This window comes from Lepidochelys kempii, chromosome 13, assembly GCF_965140285.1.
Source record: "Lepidochelys kempii isolate rLepKem1 chromosome 13, rLepKem1.hap1, whole genome shotgun sequence".
Classification (NCBI taxonomy): Eukaryota; Metazoa; Chordata; order Testudines; family Cheloniidae; genus Lepidochelys; species Lepidochelys kempii.
In genome coordinates this window covers 35094002-35118174 of record NC_136392.1, presented here as the reverse complement: position 1 = coordinate 35118174, position 24173 = coordinate 35094002, and the positions used below count along the sequence as shown (strand labels likewise).

The 24173-nt window shown below is 65.8% G+C and overlaps 3 protein-coding genes across 9 annotated transcripts in view; 1 reads left to right on the top strand and 2 right to left on the bottom strand.

Moving 5' to 3' along the window:
* Positions 1 to 17300, bottom strand: part of TEP1 (telomerase associated protein 1) — a 23660-nt gene extending 6360 nt beyond the window's left edge. Inside the window, exons 1-38 of one of the 5 annotated variants that reach the window (XM_073308508.2) lie at positions 17230 to 17300; positions 16500 to 16786; positions 16077 to 16232; positions 15804 to 15938; positions 15433 to 15594; positions 15047 to 15343; positions 14770 to 14891; positions 14476 to 14633; positions 13809 to 13918; positions 13477 to 13567; positions 11551 to 11737; positions 11025 to 11217; positions 10639 to 10791; positions 10451 to 10525; positions 10109 to 10233; positions 9724 to 9783; positions 9505 to 9642; positions 8795 to 8971; positions 8506 to 8626; positions 7248 to 7372; positions 6786 to 6902; positions 6585 to 6702; positions 6269 to 6481; positions 5829 to 6016; positions 5424 to 5577; positions 5159 to 5338; positions 4811 to 4903; positions 4302 to 4434; positions 3843 to 3993; positions 3362 to 3501; positions 3139 to 3227; positions 2789 to 2903; positions 2180 to 2396; positions 1527 to 1644; positions 1140 to 1264; positions 909 to 1008; positions 626 to 781; positions 141 to 353 (exon numbers count right to left, since the gene is read on the bottom strand). In XM_073308508.2, the coding sequence (XP_073164609.2) occupies positions 141 to 353; positions 626 to 781; positions 909 to 1008; positions 1140 to 1264; positions 1527 to 1644; positions 2180 to 2396; positions 2789 to 2903; positions 3139 to 3227; positions 3362 to 3501; positions 3843 to 3993; positions 4302 to 4434; positions 4811 to 4903; positions 5159 to 5338; positions 5424 to 5577; positions 5829 to 6016; positions 6269 to 6481; positions 6585 to 6702; positions 6786 to 6902; positions 7248 to 7372; positions 8506 to 8626; positions 8795 to 8971; positions 9505 to 9642; positions 9724 to 9783; positions 10109 to 10233; positions 10451 to 10525; positions 10639 to 10791; positions 11025 to 11217; positions 11551 to 11737; positions 13477 to 13567; positions 13809 to 13918; positions 14476 to 14633; positions 14770 to 14891; positions 15047 to 15343; positions 15433 to 15594; positions 15804 to 15938; positions 16077 to 16232; positions 16500 to 16775 (5481 nt within the window). In that variant the 5' untranslated portion in view covers positions 16776 to 16786; positions 17230 to 17300. Of the gene's footprint in view, positions 1 to 140; positions 354 to 625; positions 782 to 908; positions 1009 to 1139; positions 1265 to 1526; positions 1645 to 2179; positions 2397 to 2788; positions 2904 to 3138; positions 3228 to 3361; positions 3502 to 3842; positions 3994 to 4301; positions 4435 to 4810; positions 4904 to 5158; positions 5339 to 5423; positions 5578 to 5828; positions 6017 to 6268; positions 6482 to 6584; positions 6703 to 6785; positions 6903 to 7247; positions 7373 to 8505; positions 8627 to 8794; positions 8972 to 9504; positions 9643 to 9723; positions 9784 to 10108; positions 10234 to 10450; positions 10526 to 10638; positions 10792 to 11024; positions 11218 to 11550; positions 11738 to 13476; positions 13568 to 13808; positions 13919 to 14475; positions 14634 to 14769; positions 14892 to 15046; positions 15344 to 15432; positions 15595 to 15803; positions 15939 to 16076; positions 16233 to 16499; positions 17183 to 17229 lie in introns of those variants that run through there. The other 4 variants (XM_073308511.2, XM_073308509.2, XM_078848212.1 and 1 more) reach the window with 4 other exon arrangements.
* The window catches only part of LOC140896618 (solute carrier family 12 member 3-like), a 23191-nt gene continuing 12500 nt past the window's right edge, over positions 13483 to 24173 (top strand). Inside the window, exon 1 of the mRNA XM_073308535.2 lies at positions 13483 to 13595. The gene's annotated coding sequence lies outside the window, so the exon portion shown is untranslated. The remainder of the gene's footprint in view (positions 13596 to 24173) is intronic.
* The window catches only part of KLHL33 (kelch like family member 33), a 16759-nt gene continuing 10339 nt past the window's right edge, over positions 17754 to 24173 (bottom strand). For 2 of the 3 annotated variants that reach the window (XM_078848214.1, XM_073308530.2), the window contains 4 exons: positions 20696 to 21250; positions 19409 to 20330; positions 18693 to 18863; positions 17754 to 18405 (listed from right to left, as the gene is read on the bottom strand). In XM_078848214.1, coding sequence (XP_078704340.1) covers positions 17760 to 18405; positions 18693 to 18863; positions 19409 to 20330; positions 20696 to 21236 — 2280 coding nt within the window. In that variant the 5' untranslated portion in view covers positions 21237 to 21250 and the 3' untranslated portion in view covers positions 17754 to 17759. The remainder of the gene's footprint in view (positions 18406 to 18692; positions 18864 to 19408; positions 20331 to 20695; positions 21251 to 24173) is intronic. The other variant, XM_078848215.1, reaches the window with a different exon arrangement.

Genomic DNA, 24173 nt, shown 5'->3' with positions numbered 1-24173 from the left:
CCAGCTCTGCCAGCGCCCCTCACTCCCGACCCAGACCCCCTGCTAGCCCAGCCCTGCCGACAACCATCACTCCCGATCCGCAGCCCCTTGCTAGCCGACCCATGCCCCCACCCAGCTCTGCCGGTCCCAACCCGCAGCACCTTTGTGTCCTCGCCCGCCGTGAGGAGGACCTGACCCCCGGAGAGGAACTTGACCTCGGAGACGAAGCCCCGGTGTGCCGGGAATGTGGCCAGGCTCACGGCCTCCTGCCAGGACCAAAGACGCACCGTCCCGGCCAGGCAGCCGGACGCCAGCACGGTGCCTGCAGGGGAGAAGGACACGGCACGGACGGAAGCATCATGGCCTGAGAGAACCTGCAGGGGGAGCCAGAGTCACAGCCCAGCCCGTCCCGCTGGTGCCCCTCACTCCCGACCCACAGCCCCTGCCAGTCCAGCCCTGGGGCCCCAGACCCGCCGGTGCCCCTCACTCCCAACCCGCAGCCCCTCCTTGCCCAGCCTCCCCACCCCCAGCCCTGCTGGTGCCCCTTACTCCCAATCCACCGCCCCTGCTAGTCCAGCCCTGGGCTCCCAGCCCTGCCACTACCCCTCACTCCCAACCCACAGCCCCGCTCCTCTGTGCCCCATACCAAGCTCACGCTCCGGTTCTGCAGGCCCAGGATGGTCACGGCACCATCCCAGCCCCCGGTGGCCACCAGCTGCCCATCAGGGTGGAAGACGGCACAGTTCAAGGGGCAGGAGAGATCCAGCTCCCAGGTCAGGTGCCCCTGGGCAGAGTCCCACAGCTGGCAGAGACAGGAACAGCGGGTCAGAACCAGGGCTGGGCGCCCGGATTCTCTCCTGGCTGGGGGAGGGGAGTGGGGGCTATTGGTTAGAACAGGGAGGTCGGAGGGGGGTGACTGTAGCTGGTACCTTCAGGTGCCCGTCCAGGGAGACACTGGCCAGCTGTCTGCGATCAGGGCTGACACAACAGCCTGTGACCTGGCCCTGATGAGCATCAGTAGCCAGGAGCCTGGAAAGGAGAGAGATTCATGTGATGTCTCCGCCATCATCCCCCAAACCAGCTCCCCCACTATCCCCTGGGCCGTATCATGGCCAGCGCCCCCTGGAGGGGCAGCCCTTCCCCCCACACCCTGATAGTACCTGCTGCCCTCACGCAGGGCCCACGTCTCCAGCCCCCCGGCGAAGGTGCCCAGGCAGAGGGTCCTGTCGGCCAGGAAGACGCAGGCTGAGATCCCAGTGCCGCCGCTCAGCAGGGTCTTCAGCTCCTGGGAGCAAGGTGGGGTGGTGTGAACCTGCAGAGCCCCCTGCCTGCCCCCCCGGCTTCCCCTGACCCCAGCCTGCCCCTTGGCCTTTCCCCAGCTCCCCTGCCTCTCAGCCTGCCCCCTCAGCTTCCCCTCCTGCTCCCTAGCCCCCCCTCCCCTTCCTGCCCCCCCAGCTCCTTCTGCCCCTGCCTCCAAACCAACCAGCCCCAGTGTCTTCCCATGGCCAGAGATCCCTTGAATCTGCCCTGCACCCCACCCCTGGTACCTGGCCGCTCTGCATGTCCAGCAGGTGCAGGGTCCCATCGGTGCTGCCCACGGCAGCCTGGCGCCCGCAGTGGGAGACGGCCACACAGGTGGGGGACGTAGGCAGGGCCAGGGCGATGCTGGGGATGTGGGGGGGGAGATCAGGGGGGGAACAAGGCCCCGGAATGGCCGGGCACCCAGCACTGCCCAGCCCCCAAGCTTGGAGACAGGCAGCCCCCCACCCAGGACATCATGCCCCCCAGGGACCCCTCCCCTCCCCCAATGGAGCTCCCTAACCCCACAGGGACCCAGCCCGAAGGCAGAGATGTGCAGCCCGCACAAGCCAGGCTCCCAGCCCTGCAGCGCTCCCCAGTCCATGTGACCTGCATACCTCATCCCCCCAGGTCACAGAAGGGTCCCTCCAACCCAGCACAGGTGCCCCAGGCCATGGAGCAACTCAGCCAGGAGTAGGGCCGGCGCCCTGGGGGGGAGCAGGGCCAGGGCCCATGGGAGGGGCAGGTGGGCGCTGGGCGGGGGGGAGGGGAATGGGGCATGGGCGGAAAAGGGGGCGCCCAGACACTGTGGTGAGGGGCAGGTGGGTGCCCGGGGGGAGGGGCAGGCATCCAGAGAGAGGGGGAGGGGCAGGGGCCCTCCCACCCATGGTGGCCCCGTTACCTGTCGGGGTGGGGGGTGTCCTGGGCCTTGTTATGCCAGAGCAGCAGTCGCCCTCCAGGGGGGGCCAGGGCCTGGGCCTGGGCGCCCAGCGAGGAGCCGTCGGGAGCATTGGCTGCCAGCTGGGGCAGGAGTGCCGGGTTCTGGGAGAGCAGGGCCGCGCCCGCCTGCACCATCGCACGGAATGCGCCCACCTCGCCCGGGGGCTGGGCACTGCCCGCTGCAGGGGAGACATCTGTGTCAGAGGATACAACAGCCCCCAGCACCCTGGGAGCCCCCTGGTAGCCCCATTTCAGCCCCTGGTAGCCCCCTCCACCTCCCATCCCCCCCCCCCGGCAGCCCCCCCATGACTCCCACTCCCCCCAGCCCTCCAGCAGCCCCCTCATACATCCCATTCCCCCCACGGCAGCCCCCAACCTCCCCATTTCAGACCCCTGCAGCCCCCCCATGCCTCCCATTCCCCCCCTGCAGCTCCAGCCCCCCAGAACCCCACAGCAGCCCCCCCACAATTACACCAAGGCACCTCCCCATGCCCCTGTGGACAGCCCCCCCTCCGCACAGGGCTGGCTCCTGACTAGCAGCCCCCAGAGGTGCCCCCCACTCCTTGCTCACCGTGCAGAGCATAGGCACGGCCCAGCGCGGGCAGCAGCCCCAGCCGGACGTGGGCTGCCACAAAGTGCAGGTTGGTCAGGAGGGAGCCCAGGAGGTCGGGGCGTCCAGCGCAGACCTGCCGGGACAGCGGGGTCACCCAGGGGTTCTGCCCACCCAGCCCACCCTCGCCAAGCCCCAGCCCCTGCCACACTGAGCCCCATCCCCTGCCTCCCACCCTCCCCTCCTGCCCCACCCCAGCTCCTGCCCAGCCACTCCCGAGTTCCCCACCTCACCCCATCTGCCCAATCCTGCCCCCCCACCCAGCCCCCACCCTGCCCACTGCCGAGGCCCCCCCAGTGCCCCATACCTACCAGGTGGTAGGGCAGAGCCACCAGGGGCCCGGCCTCGCTGCCCTGGAAGCTCCGGGGCACGTACGGGTCGCAGAGTTTCCAGAGATGAGCTGGGGGTGGGGGAGAGACTGTCACCCAGAATGCTCAGCACCCCCCGGCCCGGGGGAGGGGGGTGTCACAGGCCCGGCCCACACCCCCCCCGGGGCCTCCCCCGGCTCTGAACCCCACAGGGCGACTCCCTGACCTGCTATCAGAGCATGAGCCGCTCGCTCCAGGCCCGGTTCCTTCAGGTAGCGCCGTTCCACCGCCGTCCGCAGGGGGGCACCACAGAGGTGGAGCCGCGAGCCAGGGGCCTCCGAGGGGGCCCCACACACTCCCGCCAGCCTGGGGGGGACAGACAGGGGACAGAGAACACTGGTTCCTGGCCATCAACGGACTGCAACAGAACTCAGGGCCAGGTCCCAGGGCCCTGCCAGAGCCAGAGAGAACCCAGGCATGCGGGATCCCAGCCCCCCAATTCCCACTCCCCTCTCAGAGCTGTAGAGAACCCAGGAGTCCGGGCTCCCAGTCCCCCCCTGCTCTAACCACTAGCCACCACTCCACTCCCAGAGCCGGAGAGAACCCAGGCGTCTGGGCTCCCAGCCCCACCCACCCAACTGTAACCATTAGACTCCACTCCCCTCACAGAGCCAGGAGAGAACCCAGGAATCCTGGCCTCCACTCACCCCCTCAGGCTTCTCATCAGGGAATAGATCGGGGCTTTGGGGATGGTCGCCGCGTGGCCCCCAGCAGCCATGCCTCCCTCCCAGGTGATGGGTGTCCCGCCCAGCTCCTTCCACATGGTGAGCACGGCGAGGAGATCGCGCTCCAGCAGGCCTGTGGGGGACAGAGGAGCAAGGGTCAGGGATTCATCTCCAGGGACTCCTACTCCAGGGATGGCTCACCCAGTGCTGAGATGCAGCCAGCTCTGGGGTGGGGCAGGGCGGCTCAGTGACAGCTGCATATAACGGCAAACGGACAGCTCGCCCGGTGCTGAAATGCAACCAGCTTTGGGGCAGGGCAGCTGGGGAACAGCCACATATAACACTTCAAAAAAACAGGCGCTGAGATGCAACCAGCTCTGGAGCGCAGTGCCTGGTAGCAGCGCCCATTAACGCCGCCTAGCACCCCCAGCTGTCTCTTACCGTCCTTGCTGGCCCAGAGGGCAGTGACGGCCATGGCCACCGGCTCGGCCCCATGCTCCTGCTCCAGGCAGCCCAGCATGTGCTGGAGCAGGGCGGGCAGCGCTGGGGGCAGTGTCTGGATCCTCTCTGAGACCTGGAGGGAGGGACACAGGACCCTGAGGGGATCGGAGAGCCCTGTGCTGCCGGCCCAGATGCCTGGGTCCCCTTCTGTCCCCATCCCTCCCCTGGGGTCCCTAGAGGGGAGAGTCCTGCACTGCCAGCCCGGACGCCTGGGTCCCCTTCCATCCTGGCACCTCCCTGGGGTCCCTAGAGGGTAAAAACCCATGCCGGTGGCCCAGATGCCTGGATCCCCCTCCATCCTGACCTCTCCCTTAGGGTCCCTCACGGGAACAGATCTGTGTCACAAACCTGGATCCCCCTCTGTCCCAGCCCCTCCCCTAGGGTCCCTAGAAGGGGGAGCCCTGCGCCACCAGCCCAGAAGCCTGGGTCCCCCTGCGGGGCTAAAGCACCTTTTCATAGAGGGTGAAGGCTCGCAGGTCCTGGGTGAGCAGAGCCAGGTAGAGGGGCTGCCGGGCACCGCGCTTCAGTAGCACCAACCGCATCTGGAGAGAGACAGACGGGGTCACAGCAGGCAGGGAGCCCCTGAGCGACAGCCAGTGCCCCCACCCCACCCAGCCAGAGCTGGAGAGAACCCAGGAGTCCAACTCCCAACCCACCCCTGCTCCAACCACTGGACCTCACTCCCCTCCCAGTGCTGGGATAGAACCCAGGAGTCCTGGCTCCCAGCCTCTCCCCCACTCTAACCACTAGACCCCACGCCCCTGCCACAGGACCCAGGCATCCAGGCACCTCCCCACCTGGTTGTTGAACGCTGTCTCCTCCAGCTTCTTGCCGTACAGGGCAAGGTCCCGGCGGACCAGCCCAGCCCGGTCGCAGGGGTCCAGGGATCCCAGGGGGATGACGACTGAATCTGCCCGTTGCTGTACGGAACCCAGGAGTCCGGAGTCCTTGCCGATGCTCAGAACCAGGCTCACACGCTGCGGGGAGAAGAGAGGGGCTGAGCAGATGTTGAGGTGAGCGGGATTGGGGGGGGGTCCCCATGGGCGGGGGTGCTGGACTTACCGGGGGTAGCCGCGCCGGGAGCCAGTCAGAGACGGGCTGCCCACTGTCCCCGTGGATCTGGTCAGCCCCGTCGAGCAGCACGGCCAGGCGCTGAGCTCCCCGGAGTGACCCGGCTACTGCGGGCAAGAGGGACTCCAGACAGCATACCAGTCCCCTGCAAGGGACAGGCATGGATGGGACCCAGGCATCCCAGCCCCCAGCTTTAACCCCTAGATACCACTTCCCTCCAGAGCCGGGGAGAGAATCCAGGAGTCCTGGGTCCCAGCCCCGCTGCTCTAACCACTCGACCCCACTCCCACCCAGTACCAAGAGTCTGGCTCCCAGACCCACCTCCCCTTCCCCCGCTCTGGGAACCATTAGATCCCACTCCCACCCAGGGCCAGGAGGGAACCCAGGCATCCTGACCTGTAGCTGGCAGGGGGTGGGGCCGGCTGGCCCAGCAGGCGGCTCAGGCGGGCACACAGCTGGCTCAGCATCACCCTGGCACTGGCCTGGTCTGGCCGGGCCCCGGTGAAGTGAGAGACGACCAGGCAGCGGGTGGGGGAGGTGTCCTGGGCCGGGGGATGGGTACTCAGCTCCCGCGCCAGCGCCGCCTGGGGAATGGACAGTGGGTCAGCTGGGGGTGGGGCCTCTCCAGGCCTCTCCCACCACAACCCATCCCCTCCAGGCCTTCAAGCTCCTCCCCCCTCCTCCAGGCCCCTCCCACCAGGCTTTATGAAGCAGACCCAGACCCTGCCCCCTGCAGGCCCTGCCTACAATCCATCACCAAGCCCCTCAACTTTCTGCCCCCAGACTCCTCCCCCCATTGCCCATTGGATGCCCCAAGGCTCCCCCCCCAGCCTCACCATGAAGACAGTCTTGCCATCGCCAGGCTCGCCTGTCACCACGTAGAGCCTGCCCCCTGTCCCACGGCGGGGGGGCTGACCCTTACGCACCCACCCGGTCACGGTGCCCAGCAGCTTTCCCCGGGCACAGAACTGGCGCTGCTGGAAGTCCTGGAAGGCGTCTTGCAGCTCCTGCCCCTCCTCCTCCTCGCCCCCGGGGGGCTCCGACTCAGCCTGGGGGGGCGGGGGCAGACACAGGTATCAGTGTGAACCAGCACCCTCCACTCTAACCACTAGGCCCCACTCCCTCCCCGCCAGAGACAGCAAGTCGCATTACCTGAAGGAACTGGCGTTGGAGGGCGCCCCACAGATCCTGCAGCACCCGGGCCCCAAACTCCTCCAGCCCCTTGACATACGGCCGGCCCTGGGCCACGCCACCCCACTGGCAGGAGTACCTAGGGGGAGAGAGCAAGGCCATGAGGGAGACACTGTGGGGCCCAGCAATCCCACCACACCCACCAATCTCCTGGCCTGTTACCTGCTGACAGACGCCACCCCCAGGTGCTGGCCCAGACGCCCCTTCAGATCCTCCATTCGGTGACGAGCGTCCTCTGACTCTGCCACGAAATCCGCCCTCCAGGCTTCTGGCACGGACCTGCCCCACCACAGACAGGTCAGGGGCCTCGCGTCCTGTTCCTGCCCCCTGAGCCAGCCAGCCCCCCCGCCATGGGGCTGGATCAGCACCCCCTAGAGAGGAAAGGCCCCATGTCCCGTTTCCCAGCCCCCTGAGCCAACCAGTACCCCACCCTGGGGCTGGATCGGCACCCCCTAGAGGGGAAAGGCCCTGTTCCCCATCCCCCAAGCCAGGCAGCCCCCCACCATGGGGCCGGATCGGTGTCCCCTAGAGGGGAAAGGCCCCATGTCCCATTCCCTCCCTCCCCCGCAAGCCAGCCAGTCCTTGCCATGGGGCCGGATAGGAGGGGAACAGGTGCACAATTACCCAAGGAAATCTGGCTCGCGGAAGTAGAAGAATGCTTGGGCAGCAGAACCAGAGTCGCGCTGGCTGCTGAGGAACTGCATGACCTCCAGCTCGGTGATGGAGCGGCCCTGAGGGTACGACTTCACCTGCAGCGATGGCACACGGGACTCCATCATCAGCCCCCACGTTGTGGGATCAATCCTGTTACCCAGAGGGATCCCACCACTCCCACCAATTGAGCCACAAAGCAAAGGCCAGCCACGCCAGCCCACAGGCAGAACGCCTCTCAGGCAGGGTTAGACTAACAGGCATCATGGGGAAGAAACACACCTGGGCCGCTGTGAAGTGGGATGCCCGGCTTCCCCCAACTGGTCTCCACCATGGGTCCCTGCGTCTGTGAGCTCCATGCTGTGTGGACACGGCCAGCAGGCCTAGGCCAGCGCCAGCCACAAAGAGCTTTGTGCTGAGATGAGCCTGGATCCCACCTCACCCACCAACCTCAGCAGAACTGGGGACTTCCCATCGTCCTTGGCCACCTCAGAGGCTCCTGTCCCTGGACGCAAAACTTCTGGAGCATGAAGCTAGGCAGCATGTTTACAGGCCTGCACCAGAGCCCCTCTTCTGTGCTTCACCCCATCACCAGAAGGGATCCCACCACTCCTACCAACACTATTCTGAGACACCCAAGTTCTGCCTCTACCCCTGGGGTACAGGACACCCTGGCAGGCTCCAACACGCTATGAAGCCAGGCGTGGGCTGACAGAATAACCCCTCCAGTGACTTTACACTGTCCTAGTGGGAGCGATGCCACTGCTACACCAATTTCACCAACTACTGGAACCCTCTGGCACAGGGAGCACTGCCCACTCCCTGGCGTAATGAGAGCAGCACATCGTCTGGCCACGGAAAAGACAACACCGTGCCTCGTGCCCAGTATCACAAGCCACTTCCCAGGCTGCCCAATCCTGAGAGGGGTGACTCATCACAGGGACGTGGGTGGGGTGGCAGAATGCCAATGCCAGTAGGTACCAGAGGCCACTGTGCAGGGTGCCCCGTCCCGCAGGCTGGGTGAGGGAGGCCACAGCACTACACTCGACTGTCCAGAGTCAAATAAAGCAAAATCCCACTGTTTCCACCAACTGTGAGGGAAGGCTCAGAGGCCAGGTTCCCGCAGGCAAGGGGGCTGCAGGGCGGTGTCAGCCACCAGCTAGGTGCGAGGGGCACCGTCTTCTTGTCTCCTGCACCCCGATACAACTGACGGGGTGCTGGCAGTGCTCACCCACTCGTACTGGGGGGCGTCCAGCAGGGCGTATTCGCGGGGCACGTAGCCGTAACGGTCTCCCAAAATGCCCACGAAGAGCTGGCTCCGGGCCACCTCCGAGAGGCACAGTTCCAGCTGCCTGTGTGGGCAGAGAGACCAGGGTCAGCACCAAGGGGGCCCCCCACCGAGCCCCGCACCCCGGCATGGCACCACCCAGCTCCCTGACTCAGCCCAGTTCCCCCCAGACTCCCCTCAGCACAGTGCCCCCTCCCGCCCCGAACCTTCCGCCCGCAGGGTGAGCGCCTACCGCTCCTGCCGCGCCTCCTGCTCGGTGATGCCCCAGCGCAGGTCGATCTCCTGCAGTGCCAAGTGGTGGGGAGCGGCACGGGCGCGCAGGGCAGGCAGCACGGCCCGGAGCAGCACGTCCCGCTCGCCCTGCATGTCCCGCACTGGCGACGAGATGAACACGCGGACGCTGCGCCACCTGGGGAGGGACCCATCAGACCCCGGCTGGGGGAGCCCGGCCGGGCCCTAGCCACCCACGGCCCCTGCCCCCCCGATGGGCCCCTCTGTCCCCTAACAAGTCCCTACTCCCCTCCTGGACCGGCCCCAGCCCCCGCCGGTCCCTGCCCCCCTGATGGGCCCCTCTGTCACCACCCCACTGGCCCCTGCCCCATGATGGGTCCCTCTGTTGCCCCCCACCAGTACCTGTACCCCCCCAATAGGCCCCTCTTCCCCTCCCCGGCCCTTGCCCCCCCAGTAGGCCCCATTGTTCTCCAAGCCCGGTGGCCCCTCCCAGACCAGAGCCAGACCCACCAACCCAGTCCCTCCCCACCAGATGGGCCCCACTGTCTCCCGCCTCGCCTGGACCAGTCCCAGACCACCCAACCCGATCCCTCCCTCTCCAGCTCAGCCCTAGGCCCCCCCCACAACTCCCTCCCACACCCCAGAGAATCAGTCCCCTGCCTGCTCTCTTCCCAGCCCCCTGACTGCCCGCAGGCCCAGCTGACCTCTCACCTGCTCCGGGGGGCGGGGGAGGCGGGAGGAAGCTCTGGGTGCCCACAGGGCGCCCCTGGCTGGGGGGGCAGCCCGTGGATCTCGTCCATCCTGCCCACGTGCTCCAGCAGACCGGAGGCGCTGCGCACGGCCAGGAACCTGCGTGGGGGGGGGGCAGTTACACACCTGGCTCACGTGACCCCCCCCCCCCACCCGCCATCTTGTAAGGCTGAGACTCACCTGAGCACCTGCTCACTGAACCCAGCCAGCTCCACCTCATCCGCGGGGGTCCCCTGGAGCCTGCAATGACATGGGCGGGGCCGCCTCAGCCGTGGGGCACCCCAAGGAACTCTCCCGGAGCCACAGGGAGCCCCGCCCCCTCCCCAAGCCACAGGGAACCCCTGCCCACAGGGAATGCTCCCTCCCCTCCCCACAGAGAGGCCCCTGGCCCCAGCCCCCTGGAGTCCCAGGGATCCCCCCTCCCCTCCTGGAAACCCCCAGGGCATAGCCTGGGCAAGGCCCTAGAACCCCCTACCCCGCAGGCTACAGGCAGGGAACAAGGGGGTGTCCTCACCCCCAAGGGGATACAGCGGGGTGTGGGGGAGAGGGAGGGGCAGGGTCATACCCCCAGGGAACTAGGCAGAGGTTCACAAAGAGGCAGTGGGGGGCGACACGATCCCGCATCAGCCGCAGGGCAGGGCCGGCCAGGGGGGCCTCAGAGCTGGGACTCAGCACAAGCAGGGTGTCCACCTGTGGGGGGGAGGGGATACTGTCAGTCTGCGCCCAGCCGTGGGCCCCCACCCTCAACATTGCCCCTCACTGCCGACCCGCAGCCCTTTGCCAGCCCAGCCCAAAGCCCCTCCAGCTCTGCCAGTGCCCCTCACTCCTGATGCGCAGCCTCTGCTAACCCAGCCCTGCCCCCCCAGCTCTGCCAGTGCCCGACTCTAGATCCACAGCCCAGACTCACCGGCTCCCCACGAGCCACCAGGTCCCAGAGGACGTCACTGACGGTGCTAGAGCTGCTGCTCGGCTGCGTTGTGGCCTGGGAAAGAGATGGGGTGAGATGTGGTACCAGGCTGGGCCCGGCGGGGGACTCCCCGCGGGCACGGGGAAGAGCTAGGGGACAGGCGGGGAAGAGGGACGGGGGGCTCCCACCTGGACCTGCTGGAGCAGGCTCTGGACGTTCTCCAGCAGCGACCCGGCCAGCGCTGGCACCTCCTCCCAGTGGCCATGGCCGTACAGCACCAGGCGCGCCTGCTCCGCCACAGCCCGGCCCATGAGGCCCAGCAGCAGAGCCACCTCCAGCACCTAGGCGAGATGGGGGGCTGTGAGCCAGGCATGGCCCCACCCACAGGGCACTGCAGGGAGGCAAGCACAGCACCCTGCCCTGCCCCCGCCCCCCCAGGCACTGCCAGGGGCTGAGCGCAACGCCCCGCACCTCCACAGGGCACTGCCAGCAGGTGAGTGCAGCACCCGGCCCCCCACTCCCACAGGGCACTGCCAGGGAGTGAGCACAGCTCTCCCCCCCCCCCCCGACTCACAGTCATGGGCTCTGGGCGGGCACCACGCAGCTTCCGGGCCCGGTGGTAGGGTGTCGCCATGGCCCTGGAGGCACAGCAGAGAATGAGAGTGCGGCCGGGCAGGGGGGGCAGGTTGTGCCGGGCGGAGATGCGGATGGCGGCATCCAGGGCCCAGCGATAGCGGAGCAGGAGGGCAGGGTCCGGGCGCAGCTCCCTGGGGGACAGAAGCCGCTGCTGAGCCCCTGCCCAGCCCCCCGCCCTGCAGCCTGGAACCCCCTGCAACCTGGCACCCCACCTGCCTCCTCACAGCCTGGCATCCCCTGACCCCCTCCCTACAGCCTGCCTAGCCCCCCCGCAACCTGGCACCCCACCTGCCCTCCCCACAGCCTGGCATCACCTGCCCAGCTCCCCCTTTCTGCCCCCTGCCTAGCTCCCCCTGCAACCTGGCACCCGACCTGACCAGCCCCCCCACCCCACCCCTTCCCAGCCTCCCCCTCCCTGCTGCCCCCCTGTGGCCATGCCCAGGAGCCCAGCATGGGGCCCTCACCTGGCCTTCCGCAGCCGCTGCTTTTCGCTCTTCACAGTGCGGAAGAGGATTGGGATGGACAAGGCCGCGCGCAGCTCCCGGCGTGTCCAGGGCGGCCGCCCCCGCACCCCAGGCAGGCCCCCCGGCTGCTTCTTCCCACGCCTCAGCAGCGCCCGCAGCAGCTCCACGTTAGAGGGGAGGGGGCTGTCTGGAGGTGTGAGCGATAGAGACACAGTGCCCATCACTCCTGACCCGCAGCCCCTACTAGCCCAGCCCTGAGCTCCCCACAGCTCTGCCAGTGCCTCTTGCCCAGGGGCCGCCAAACTACGGCCCAGGGGCCGCATCTGGCCCTTCAGACGTTTTAATCTGGCCCTTGAGTTCCCGCCAGGAAGCGGGATCCAGGTCTTGCCCCGTTCCCGTGCTCTAGCTGCGGAGCGGGGTTTGGGGCTTGCCCCCCCATGGGCCAATCTGTGCGTGCTATGGCTCCGCGCAGCTCCCAGAAGCAGCGGCATGTCCCCCCTCTAGCTCCTATGCATAGGACGCAGCCAGAGGGCTCCGCATGCCGCCCCCACCCCAAGCGCTGCCCTCACAGCCAATGGGAGGTGCAGAGGTAGTGCCTGTGGACAGGGCAGCATGCAGAGCTGCTTGGCTGCATCTCCGCATAGGAGCCAGAGAGGGGACATACCGCTGCTTCCAGGAGCTGCTCAAGGTAAGCGCCGCCCGGAGTCTGCACCCCTGCCCCCTTCCAGCACCCCAACCCCTGCCCCAGCCCTGATCCCCCTCCTGCCCTCCGAACCCTTCGGTCTCAGCCCGGATCACCCTCCTGCACCCCCAACCCCACATCCCCACCCCAGTGCCCCCAGCCGGAGCCCTCACACACACACCTGCATCACTACTCCCTGCCCCAGCTCAGAGCCCCTTCCCACACCCTGAACTCCTCATGTCTGGCCCCACTCCAGACCCTGCACCCCCAGCTGGAGCCCGCACCCCCTCCCGCACCCCAACCCCCAGTTTCATGAGCATTCATGGACACCCATACAATTTCCATACCCAGATGTGAGCCTCAGGCCAAAAAGTTTGCCCACCCCTGCTCTTGCCCCTGGTTGTTCGGGGTCTCAGTGCTGTCAATGAATCACAGTTAGCTCACGCGATTAACTCAAAACAAATTAACTGGTTTCAGAGTAGCAGCCGTGTTAGCAAATGTGTTAGTCTCTAAGGTGCCACAAGTACTCCTTTTCTTATTGACAAAATTAATTGTGATTCATCGCAGTTTTAATCGCACCGTTAAACAACAGTAGAGTAGCAACTGAAATGTATCAAAGATTTCTGGCTGCTTTTCTACATTTTCAAATTATCAATTTCAATTACCACATGGAAAATACAAAGTGATGATTATTTTCTATTACAAATATTTCCATTCACCTCATACAAGTGCTGTCAGGCGATCTCTGTACGAATGGAGAATAATAACTGCGCTCAGAAACCAACCAATGTAAAAACTTTAGAACCTGAGTCTGCTCAGTCCTACTTCTCGTTCAGCTGATCGCTCAAACAGGGGTGTTACATTTGCAGGAAATAATGCTGTGCATTTATTTACACTGTCACCTGAAAGTGAGAACAGGTGTTCGCATGGCATGGCAAGGTATTTATGTGCCAGATACACTAAACATCTGTATGCCCCTTCATGCTGAGACACGTAGCTTTTTCTACAGTGCAAATATTTGTAATCCAAACTAATAATCTCACATGAGCCCCGGACACTTCGTCTTCTGCATTGTCAGTGCAATCGCTGGATTTGTAAAAGGAGGAAAACAGCTGAAGATATTTAGGGTATGTTTCAGTTGCTATTCGATAGGGTAACGGTGCGATTCGACCAGCCATGAAAGGCGACTTTTTTTTTTAATCTCGTGATTCATTTGTGTCACCGCTTGGCAGCCCCGTTCTCACCTTTCTTCCTCAGCTCCTCCTCCATGTCCTGGATGACTTTATTTGCCGCCAGGAACCGGAAGGGGAACTGCCGGCTGTGGACGACTGACGCCTGGAAATTGGGGCGGAGGGGTGTCAGGGTGAGGATCCCAGCAACCCCCCACCCCACTCCAGCCATCCCATCTTGGGGGGATGGGATTTTGGGGCTGTATCTCACTCTAGAGATCCGGGGGGGGGGGAATTCGGGGCCATACCTCACTCTGGTGACCTGTGAGGGGGGAATTCGGGGTCCCCGGGGCCGTATCTTGCTCTGGGGACTCGGAATGGGGGAATCAGGGTCCCCGGGTCCATACCTTGTTCTGCAACCGGCTGAGCACTCGCTGGTGGTGCCGCTCGCTCACCCCAGCCCGGATGATGTTCTGCAGGTTCCTGAGCATGGCCATAAATGGCAGCTTCCCCGAATCTGTGAGGCAGAGCCCAACGCAGGGTTAGGAGACAACCCCACCCACAGGCAGGGGGCGCTGTGTCCACAAGGGTGCAGTGCTGGCTGCTGCTCCCCGGGGGCGCTGGGACCCACCAGCCACATTCATATGAGTGCTGGGCCGGTTGCAGCCCCCAGGGGGCGCTGGGAGACCTGTGGCTACCAGAGGGGCCCATATCCCCAAGTCAGCCCCCCATTGCCGAGGGGGGGCAGAGGCCAGCTCCTCATGGAGTCTCTTTGTGCCACAGCTGTGCCCAGCCAGCCCATGGGCCAATTAGAGACCGGTGCCATGCCTCCCACTCTGCCCCAAGGCTAGACTCTCCTTGGGGGTGTTAGAGCACCGAGCAAACCCTGCTCCAGGTAGGCCAGCCACCTGCCCCACGGAGAGCCCACCTGGTCCCACACATGCCCTGTCTCCTTGCACTCAACACTAGCTCGCACCCTCTGGGAAAAGAACTAACAGTGCCCCCTGGTGACACCTAGACACACTCAGGGCACCACTGGGGGCAAGCGCAGCCCCCTATGAAGGCCTTCCTTACCGATCAGCTCCTCCCAGACCACAGCCTTGTTCCCGCGCTGGCTGAGCTGCCGGTCCCAGGTCTGGGGCTGCGGAAGTTTCATTCGGGTCCCAGCACGGGCGGGGTCCCAGGGCCCTGGCAGGTGGCTCCGGGAGAAGGAGCTCAGGTCCGAGGGATACCTGAGGGGGGGCAGCAGAGACAGGGTGGGTCCCAGCAGGGCCTACAAGGGGTTCTGTGCCAGCTCTCAGGTCTAGGGGATAGAGTGGGGGAGGGGCTGGGACCCATGACACCTGGGTCCCTCCCCAGGGCTCTCACCTGCAGCCCAGCAGACTCATGACATGCTGGGCCGGCTTGGAGATATGCAGCCATCGGATCAGTGCCTTCAGGGAGAAGGGCTTCGTCTCGCGCAGTTCCTGGGATGGCTGACCACTTTCAAACTGCAGGAGACATCAGCAGAGAACCCAGGAGTCCTGGTTTCCAGCCCTTCTGCTCTAACTCACTAGCCCCCACTCCCCTCAAAGAGCAGGGGACAGAACCCAGGAGTCCTGGCTTCCAGCCCCCCACTCTAACCACTAGACCCCAGTCCTCTCACCTTTGTCTGAAGCTTGCCGAACGCCTTGCACAGCCGGAATCTCCTCGTCCAGGGCAGAGGTTTCTGTGGGGGGACTCCGGGAGGAAGAATAGGCTGGCAGGGCTGGGGCCTGAGAGAAGGACTCCTGGGTTCCCTCCCTAGCTGGCGGGGCCTTGGGCGTCCCCTGGCTTTGCCACGGCTCTTGCGCGAGTTGTACTTGGCCAGCTGGTAGGCATCGAATTGTTGGAACTTGTCCGCCAGGCCGGTGCGGAGGCAGCGGGGCAGCGGGGCTAGGGGGCGCCCTGCGCCCGCCAGGCTCTGTGAGGGAGAGGGAGACGGGTCAGTGCTGGCCAGCAGGGGGTGGCACTGGCCAGCGGAACGACCCGCCACTGGGGTAAGCTGGGTACCTGGAAGAGCGTGACCACCTGGGTCCAGTCGGAGGGAAGCTGCAGGGTGGCACACACATAGCGGCGCAGGTGGGGCCGGCAGGGTGGCAGCCGGGCCGCCAGTGCCAGCAGGAAGTTGGCTGTTCCCCGGATGTTCAGCTCCTGGCGTGTATACAGGGCAACCTGTGGGGAGAGAGGAGAAACTGAGGCCCGGAGAGAACCCAGGCGTCCAAGCACCCCGGCTCTAACTCACTAAAGCTCACTCCCCCTCCCCAAGCCCTGGCATAGGGCACTTGAGACCACCCCCCACCTACTCAGACTGCTTGTCCCTTACCCCCTAGGTAGGAGGATTGAACCCAGGTGTCCTGGCCAGCAGCCCCACCCCCCAGTACCTTAAGGATGAACTCAGGCTCCAGCTGGGCCAGCTCCTCACACAGATCCACCAGGCACCTATGTATCGGGTCACTGGGGGCTCCCAAATCAGGCCCCTCCACAAGGGAGCAGCACGCCAGGTTCACCAGGGCCAGCTGGGGGGAACAGGGAGCAGGGATGAACCCAGCAGTCCCAGCTCCCAGCCACTTCCCCACCCATCCACTAGACCCCCCTCCCCTCCCAGAGTTGGGAGAGAACCCAGGAGTCCAGACCCCCCCACCCCCATCTCTTACCTTGTGCTCTCTCAGGTGTTGCTGGGGACCCTTCCCAGGGGGCTGCTGGGCACTAGGGTCCCTCTGCCTTGGGGGCTCCAGGCTCGGCTTGGATGGCAGCTCCATCAGGGTGTACTGGGGCAGTGAGCTGGAGGGGTCGGGGGCAGCGTCGGCCCACTGCAGGGAGAGCAGGGGGTGACCCACAGGGCTGGGGACCACACACAGTGCCCCCCACCCCAACTGTCCCATCTCAGTGACCCTCTGCCTCGACTGCCACCCCCTACAGCCCCCCCACAGCCCTCCTCGGCATCTCCCCTGTCTCAAACGCCACCACTACTTCGCCCCCTCCCTCTGAGTGCTCCCAGCGGGATCGAAGGTTGGGAATTGCAGGCCGCTGTGCGTTGCAGCTACCACGAGTTGGTGCCCAGTCTCAGCCCATCTTACCCAGGGCAGCTCCAGCTCCTCGCTGCGGGCCGGGGTCCCCTCCTCACCTCCAGGGGCAAGGGGCGCCTGGCTGGGTGCAGAGATGGGGGCAGGCACCAGCCAGGTTGTGGGAGTCAGGGAGCTCAGCCACGGGGCAGGGGGCGGGAGAGGGCGGAGAAGCCGGGCCCTGATCTCCTCTACCCATGCTGGGAGGAGGGGGCTCTGGCCCCCCAGGAAAGGGTTCTCCAGCCAGCAGGAGGCAGGGCTTGGACGGGGGTCAGGACCTGGAGTTTTCATGGCTGCAACACCTGGACAGAGAAGAGTGAGATGAGAACCCAGGAGTTCAAGAGCCCAGTGAGGCCACGCTCCTGCTTGAAGACAGCAAGTGCCGCTCCCTGCTCAGAGCTGGGAGAGAACCCAGGAGTCCTGGCTCCCAACCCCCCTGCTCTGATCACCAGACCCCACTCCCCTCCCAGAGCCGGGAGAGAACCCAGGAGTCCGGCCTCTCAGCCTCCAACGCACTCTGGGCGGAGGAGAACATTGTCCCCCTGGCCCCAGACCTGCCCCGGCTCCCCCAACACAGGGTCAGGAATAGGGAGGGGGCTTCGCACGTGGATGGGGGGGTGTGTCACAGAGCAGGGCTGCCTGGCCCTGGGAGACTCCCAAGCCCTTCCCCTATGGAGCCCCCGAGACCAACCCCCTTTCTGCACTGCGCGTTCGCCCCCGCCCCACAGGCCCCCCGGCCACGCACCAGGAAGCACCGCAGTGACCGCACCCAGCCCGGCCGGTGCCCGGATCACTGGGGGGAGGGGCCTGCCTGACCCGCCCGCAGAGCCGGGCTCAGATTTCAGCCCGCCCCTGGGAGAACCCAGGAGTCCGAGTTCCCAACCCCCTGTGGTTCTGTCCGCGCGCGCGGCGGGTATCCTGCTCCCGGCCCCCCAAAGCGCCGCGTGGGGTCCGTGGCGGCCCCGCGAGGGGGGAATGACCAGACGGGGGCGGAGCCGAACCCTCTTTATTGACCCGACTCGCGCCCCAGGAGCCAGCGCCCACCGCCTGGCCCCCTCCCTCCTCAGGGGGCCCCGGGGGGTGTCCGAGGGAGGGTCCCAGGGAGAGGTGTCGGGTCCTTGTCAGAGAGGCTCCCCCACCCCATGTGGGGAAATCGGGCTCCCCTATACCGCTGAGGGGTGTTGGGGGCTGACCTGTTGCATAGGGGGGTCAGAGGGGTCCCCTGTTCTGTGGGGGGTCAGAGGGGGCCCCGTCCCATGAGGATATCGGGGGAGGTTAGAGGGGGACTCTGTCCCATGGGGGACTCAGAGGGGTCCCCTGTTCGGTGGGGGGCCGGGTCCCCACCCCGTGCGGAGGTGCCAGGGGCTGGTCGGTCCCGTGGCGGGGCACCAGGCGGGCCGGGTCCCCCCGCAGGGCAGGCGGCAGCAGCAGGACGCAGGCCCGCAGGTCAGCGCAGGCCTGGGGCAGGGTGCCCAGCGTAACCCAGCGCCCCCGTCCCGGCTGGTAGGCGTGCACCAGGTGGTTGTCCCGGTAGGTCTCCTGGCTGTAGCCCCCCAGCACATACAGCTCCCCCTGCAGGACGGCCGAGGCGCCCCCCACGTGGGCCTGGGGCAGTGGGCTCAGCCGGACCCAGGCGTCCGTACTGGGGCTGTAGACCTCGCAGGCCAGCTGGTCGGTGGAGCCCCCATCGTGCCAGCACAAGCCCCCAGCCACGTAGAGTCGCCCCCCCAGCGCCTCCATGATGTGGCCAGCCCGTTCCTCCATCATGGGGGCCAGCTGGGCTGGGGGGCCCCCCGGGCCCAGCCGCAGCAGCCAGGCCCGGCCCTCATTGGAGTCGTCACAGCCTCCCGAGACGTAGATGCCGCCGTCCAAGGTGCAGGCGGCGTGGCCGCAAAGCGGGGCGGGCAGGGGGGAGCACGGCCTGGGGGGGGAAGCCGGGGAGGGGGCACAGAAAAGAAAGGAAAAGAGAAAAATCAGCCAATGAAATAGAGGAAAAAGCAGAAACAAACAGCCTCTCATGGCCCCTACCACTGCCCATGGCAGCCCCCAGTGGCACCCCCACAGCCCCTCCATAGCACCCTCCTGGCCCCTACCACCTTGGTGCCAATGGGACCCCAGATGTCCAGGTTAGGGTACTTTGGCTCAGGCGTGCGGGGGTGGGGGCCCTGGAGGGAAAAGGGGACCCAGGGCTCCCGGAGCAGGCACTACCTCCAGGTGTCGGCAGGGGGGTCGTAGCACTGCACCCCATCCGTGCAGTAGGTGTCCTCAGAGCTGCCCCCCAGGGCGTAAATCCGCCCGGCCACTCCCACGGCTGGGAAGGAGCTGCGGGCGCTGGGCATGTCAGCCAGGCGCTGCCAGGAGTCCTGCACGGGATCGTACCTGCAATGGGATGGGGGTGGGCACTCCCCATATGGACCCCATTGCTTGCCCCAGGTCCCATTCCCTGCCCCCCTGGGCCAGCCAGCCCCCCCACCCACTCTGGATCCCTTCCCCCCACCCCACCAGCCAGCCCCCCGCCTGTTCCAGGTCCCATTCCCTGCCCCCTGGGCTGGCCAGCCCCCCACCAACCCCAGATCCCTTCCCCCCACCCTGCCAGCCAGCTCCCTGCCCACCCCAGGTCCCATTCCCTGCCCTCCTGGGCCGGCCAGCCCCACACACCCCAAATCACACTCCCTGCCCCACCCCTACCCCAGCCAGCCCCAGGTCCCATTCCCTGCCCCCTTGGGCTGGCCATCTCCCCGCCCACCACAGATCCCTTCCCCTGACTCCAGCCAGTCAGACCCCCACCCTAGGGCTGGAGGGAGCCAGCACCCCCTGGACGGAAAAGGCCATGTGCCCCATTCCCCACCCCCCTTGGCCAGCCTCCCCCGTCAGGGCAGGATGGGAGCTGGTACCCCCTAGAGGCCAGCACCTGCCCCACTCACCGGAACGCCGTGGCCAGTGTGTCCCGCACCCCGTAGTAGTGCTTCCCGCCCAGCACGTAGAGCGCGTTGTCCAGCACAGCGGCAGCGTGGCGGAACCGTGGCCCGTCTGGGAACTGGCCTAGCCGCCTCCACTCCACCTGCTTGACCAGCCCCACACCACTGTGGAACCGGTGGGCGAACAACAGCTCCCGGGCTGGGCGGCGGGTGGCTAGGCTGGGCGCCAGCCCGTCACCCCCGCAGATCACCAGGGCCCCGGCCGGGGTGCGCACACGGCAGGGCCCCTCGTCCGCCACTGCTGCCACCAGCAGCTGGTAGAGCCGGCCCGGCGGTGCCAGCAGGTCCGCGGCCCGCACCCGGCGCAGCTCCCGCGTGCCCATCAGGTAGAAGCGGACTCGGGCCAGGACGGCCTCAGCGTGGGGCAGGCGGCGGGTGCGGTCGGCGTCCAGCCAGCGCAGGGCAGCTTCAAAGGCGTCCACCTCGCTGGCCACGTAGAGCTCGTCCGAGCCCAGCAGGGCCAGCAGCTCGGCCAGCGGCAGAGCCGGGAAGCCAGGGCACCGCGCCACCCCGTCAAAATTGGCCAGGGCGTAGGCCTGGGCAGCAGTGCCCAGTGGGCGCAGGTCGTAGGCGCGGGCGAAAGCCAGCAGATCCAGGCTGCGGGCCGGGCTTAGCTTCTGTTGTAGGGCCTCCAGGCACAGCGCCAGCAGCCCCGAGGCCTGGTACTGCAGGGCGGTCTCAGCCGCACCCAGGAGCTCGGCCCAGCTGCCCACCACTGTCCCTGAGTAGGCGAAGGGCAGCAGCAGGCGCAGGTCGGCCGGGGCCATGAGTGTGGGCAGGGGGTCGGCCCCCTGGCGCGCCTCCCGCATCCCACTGCAGAACATGGCCCGGAAGTACTCACAGCCGCAGCTCAGGGCAGCCTGGTGAGCTGTGGGGAGAGGGGGAGGTCAGGCACGGAGATCCCAAAGGCAGCCCCAAGCTGTCCAGCCCTGCCCCCAGTGCCGGCCACCCCAGCCCTGGGCTCCTCCTTGCCCAGGGCTGCCAGTGCCCCTCACTGCCGACCTGCAGCCCCCTGCTCACCCAGCCCTGGGCTCCCCTGCATCACTGGCAGTGCCCCTCACTCCCGACCCACTGCACCCAAGCCCTGCCCCCAGTGCTGCCCATCCCAACCCTGCGCTCCCCCAGCTCTGTCAGTGCCCCTCACTACCAACCTGCATCCCCCTGATAGCCCAGCCCTGCCCCCTCCCCAGCTCTGCCGGTGCTCCTCACTCCCGACCTGCAGCCCCCATTCACCTCGGAAGGTCTCTCCTTCAGTGGTCAGCACCAGGTCGCAGCCCACCCCGGCTCGGTACAGCTCCTCCATGCTCCGCAGCGTCTCCCACTGCTCCTCGTCTAGGCTCCTGCCCTCCAGCCCGTCCCCCATCCTCCGGCAGATCTCCACCACCCGAGGCACACCCAGGGCCTGAGCTGCAGCCACCACCTCCCCGGCCGTGCCCGGCATGGCCGCAAAGGCCCCGGTATAGGCGAAATCCAGCATGGCCTCCCAGCCACACGGTGTGGCCAGTGGGCTCACGTCCACTTCCCCGGTGGCCCTGCACGCCAGCCGCTGGCAGAAGAAGGAGCTGATGGCAGCCAGCACCACGCCATGGGCCTGGTACCTCCGGGCGCCAGCTGTCACTGTCATGTCCGTCAGCTGGCCCTGCCCGCGCAGCTCCAATGCTGCCTCGAAGAACTGCTGGGCGTGGCACTCGCTCCGCAGCTCCCAGCGCAGCTCAGGCACATCGCCCTCCTCACCTGGCTCCTCAGCCGGCTCCAACCCCTTGCCTGGCCACATCGCCCTGGGGGTGCCTGCCGGGAAAGGATGTGAAAGGCCCTGGCCCCTGAGCCAGTCAGCCCCCCGCCCTGGGGCCAGATGAGAGCCAGCGCCCCTTAGAGGGGCAGGTCCTATGCACCATTTCCCACCCCCCTGAGCCAGCCAGTCCCCACCCTGGGGCCAGATGGGAGTTGGTGGCCCTTAGAGGGGACAAGCCCCATGCCCCATTTTCTTTATGCCGTTCAACAGCTACTCAAGTGTGTGTGTAACTGGGGGGGGGTGTTTGTGGCATGTGTGCATGATTGCAATGTGGTGTTTGTGTAACAGGGTTGGGGAGTTGTGAGCTGTGGGTGTTGAGGTGCGTATTTGAGGGATTTTATGACGTGTGTCTTGTGCACTATGTTGGGGGCGTCTCTGTGCTCCTGAGTGCTGGGTGGGAGTATCTGGGGTGTCTCCATGTGTAATTGTGAAGTGTGGGGGTGTCTGATGTATGGCCGTGTGGTGTCATTAACTTTCTGGTGTGTGCAGTGTGTGTTGGTGTGTGTGGGTATGGTATTTGCATGTGCCTGTGTTCACTTTGTGGGTGTGTGTTTGCTGTGAGTAGTTGCTGTGGGGAGTGAGAGGGGTGGTTGTGGTGTGTGTGTGTAGTTCCTGTCTGTGTGTGTAGTTGCCAGGGTGTGTGTGTCTTGCAGGCTGTGTGTGTGTGTGTAGTTGCTGTGGGGGAGTTGCAGGGTGTGTGTAGTTGCTGTGTGGGGGTTGTGGTGTGTGTGTATGTAGTTGCTGTAGGGGGTGTTTGTGGTTGGTGTATGGTTGTTATCTGTGTTGTGTGTGTGCTTGTGTGTGGTTACTGTTGGGGGTTGTGGTGTGTGTGTGTAGTTCCTGCCTGTGTCGAGTGTGTTTGTGTAGTTGCTGCAGGGGTTGCGGTGTGTGTGTAGTTCCTGTCTGTAGTGTGCGTGTGTGTGGTTGCTGTGGGGTGTGTGTACTTACTGTGTGTGTGTAGTTACTGTATCTGTGTCTGCATTTGCTGTGGGGTGTATAGGCTTGACACAGACCCTTGCCCCTCCTTCTCCCCCATCCAGGACCAGAGTTCCTGTCCCACAGCCTCCCGCATCCCCCACCCCAGCCCAGCCCTGCCCCCTACCTGCTGGGGCCTGCTGTGGGATGACCCTTCCCGAGGCCTGGAGATGGGGCAGCTGCGGGGGAGCGTTGGCCCCAATCCCAGGGGTTAATTATAGCCAGGTCTGGGCAGGCCGGGCTCCCCGCCAGCCCCCTGCATGTCCTGGCCCCGTACTGCCCTCCCCTTGGCCTGCAGCCCTGTGGCCTGGAAGCTTCTGGCCAAGAGCCCTAAGCCTGGAGGCCCCTGGCTGTGGGGTGTGGGTGGGATTCCTGGGGGCAGGGAGAGATGTCCTAGCCCCTCTACTGCCCCCACCCCCCTGAGGGGATTCACCAGTGGGGAAGGATAGAAGTTCCCAGGAGCTGGTGTCTAGGAGTCCAAAGTACAGGGGACTTCAGGGGGTAGATGGGGAGTGGGGTCTAGTGGTTAGAGGAGGGGGGCTGGGCACCAGGACTCCTGGGTTCTATCCTAGGCTCTGGGAGGGGAGTGGGGCCTAGTGGTTAGATCCTCATTAGAGAGTCTGACCCCACCCCACCCCTGCCAGGGGATTAAAGGCACTTTTCCCAGCTGGGGTCGGAAAAGTTTGTTCAAATTAGTTTTTCCATCGGAGTGTAAAGAGCCGGAATAGAACAAAAGGGGGTGGGGAGGGGGAGTTCAGAATGACAGACAGGTGGAAGTGGATGGGGGGGTGGATGTGGAAGGACAGTTGTGGGGGTGTATGTAAGGTGAAATGGAGTGGGTAAGGGGGTACAGGATGGGTGGGGGGATGGCGGGATGGGGAGACGTGATGGCTGAGGATCGGGAGACTAGAGGGCTGGGTGGAGTATGGGATAGGGGGTACAGGATTGGTGGGGGATGGGATGGCTGGGTGGGGGATGTGGGTACAGGATGGGTGGGGGATGGGGTATATAGGGTGGGGGGTACAGGATGGCTGGGGGATGAGGGGATGAGCTGGCTGGGTGGGGAGATGTGGGGATGGGATTTGTGGGTGGGGTGCTCCTAATTTTCTGCCCCACCTGCTATCTCTGTGGGGGGTTCCCCACCCTCGTGCGATCCCCTGGGGCTAGTGTCCAGCCGAGCACCTAGAGCCATTTTGGAGAGGGGGTAAGGATATTTGCGGGGGGACACAAACCTTCCTCATTGTTAAGGGTCCCCGTGGAGGCTATGAAGGCCTGGCACTCTGCTCGGCCTGCCCTCAGAGTAGCATGTACCGAGGAGAATCCCCCTCGGCAGTATGAGGCAGGGACAAACACACACCCCAAGCAGGGCCCATCCCCTCCATCAGGGGACGCATGCACACACAAGCCCTGCTTGGCGGGTGTATTTGTGCTGACCCCCACACCACCCCCTGCCCATTCCCTCATGGCTCCTGTCCCCCACACAGCTCCCTCCTCGTGGCAATTCCCTTGGGCCTCCAGACCAGCCCTCGCTGCCCCCCACAATGCACCATACATGCAGGGGGGGTGTTGTCCCCTGGCCCCTCTGCCGTGCCCCTGCCCCACGCCCGGGCAGAGTGGGCCCCAGTGGAAAGAACGCGGGGCTGATAAGCAGAGCAAACAGGGTGGCCAGGGCCGATGGAAAGTCTTCGTGTTTGGAGAAGCGGGGAGGGGGGGGGGTTGTTAGGGGCAGGGTGGTGTGGCCGGCCGGGGGCTGCCTGGGCCAGTTCTGGAAGGCCTGGCCCAGCCTCTCAGCCTGGGCCCTTTATAAGACAAGGAGGGGCCAGGGTGAGGGGCACAGGATTGAACTCAGGGCCAGCAGACAGGCAGCAGGTACTGGGGGACTGGGGGGTGGTTTGTCTGTCCATCTGCGTCTTCCACCACCCTGAGGACAGGGAACCCAGGAGT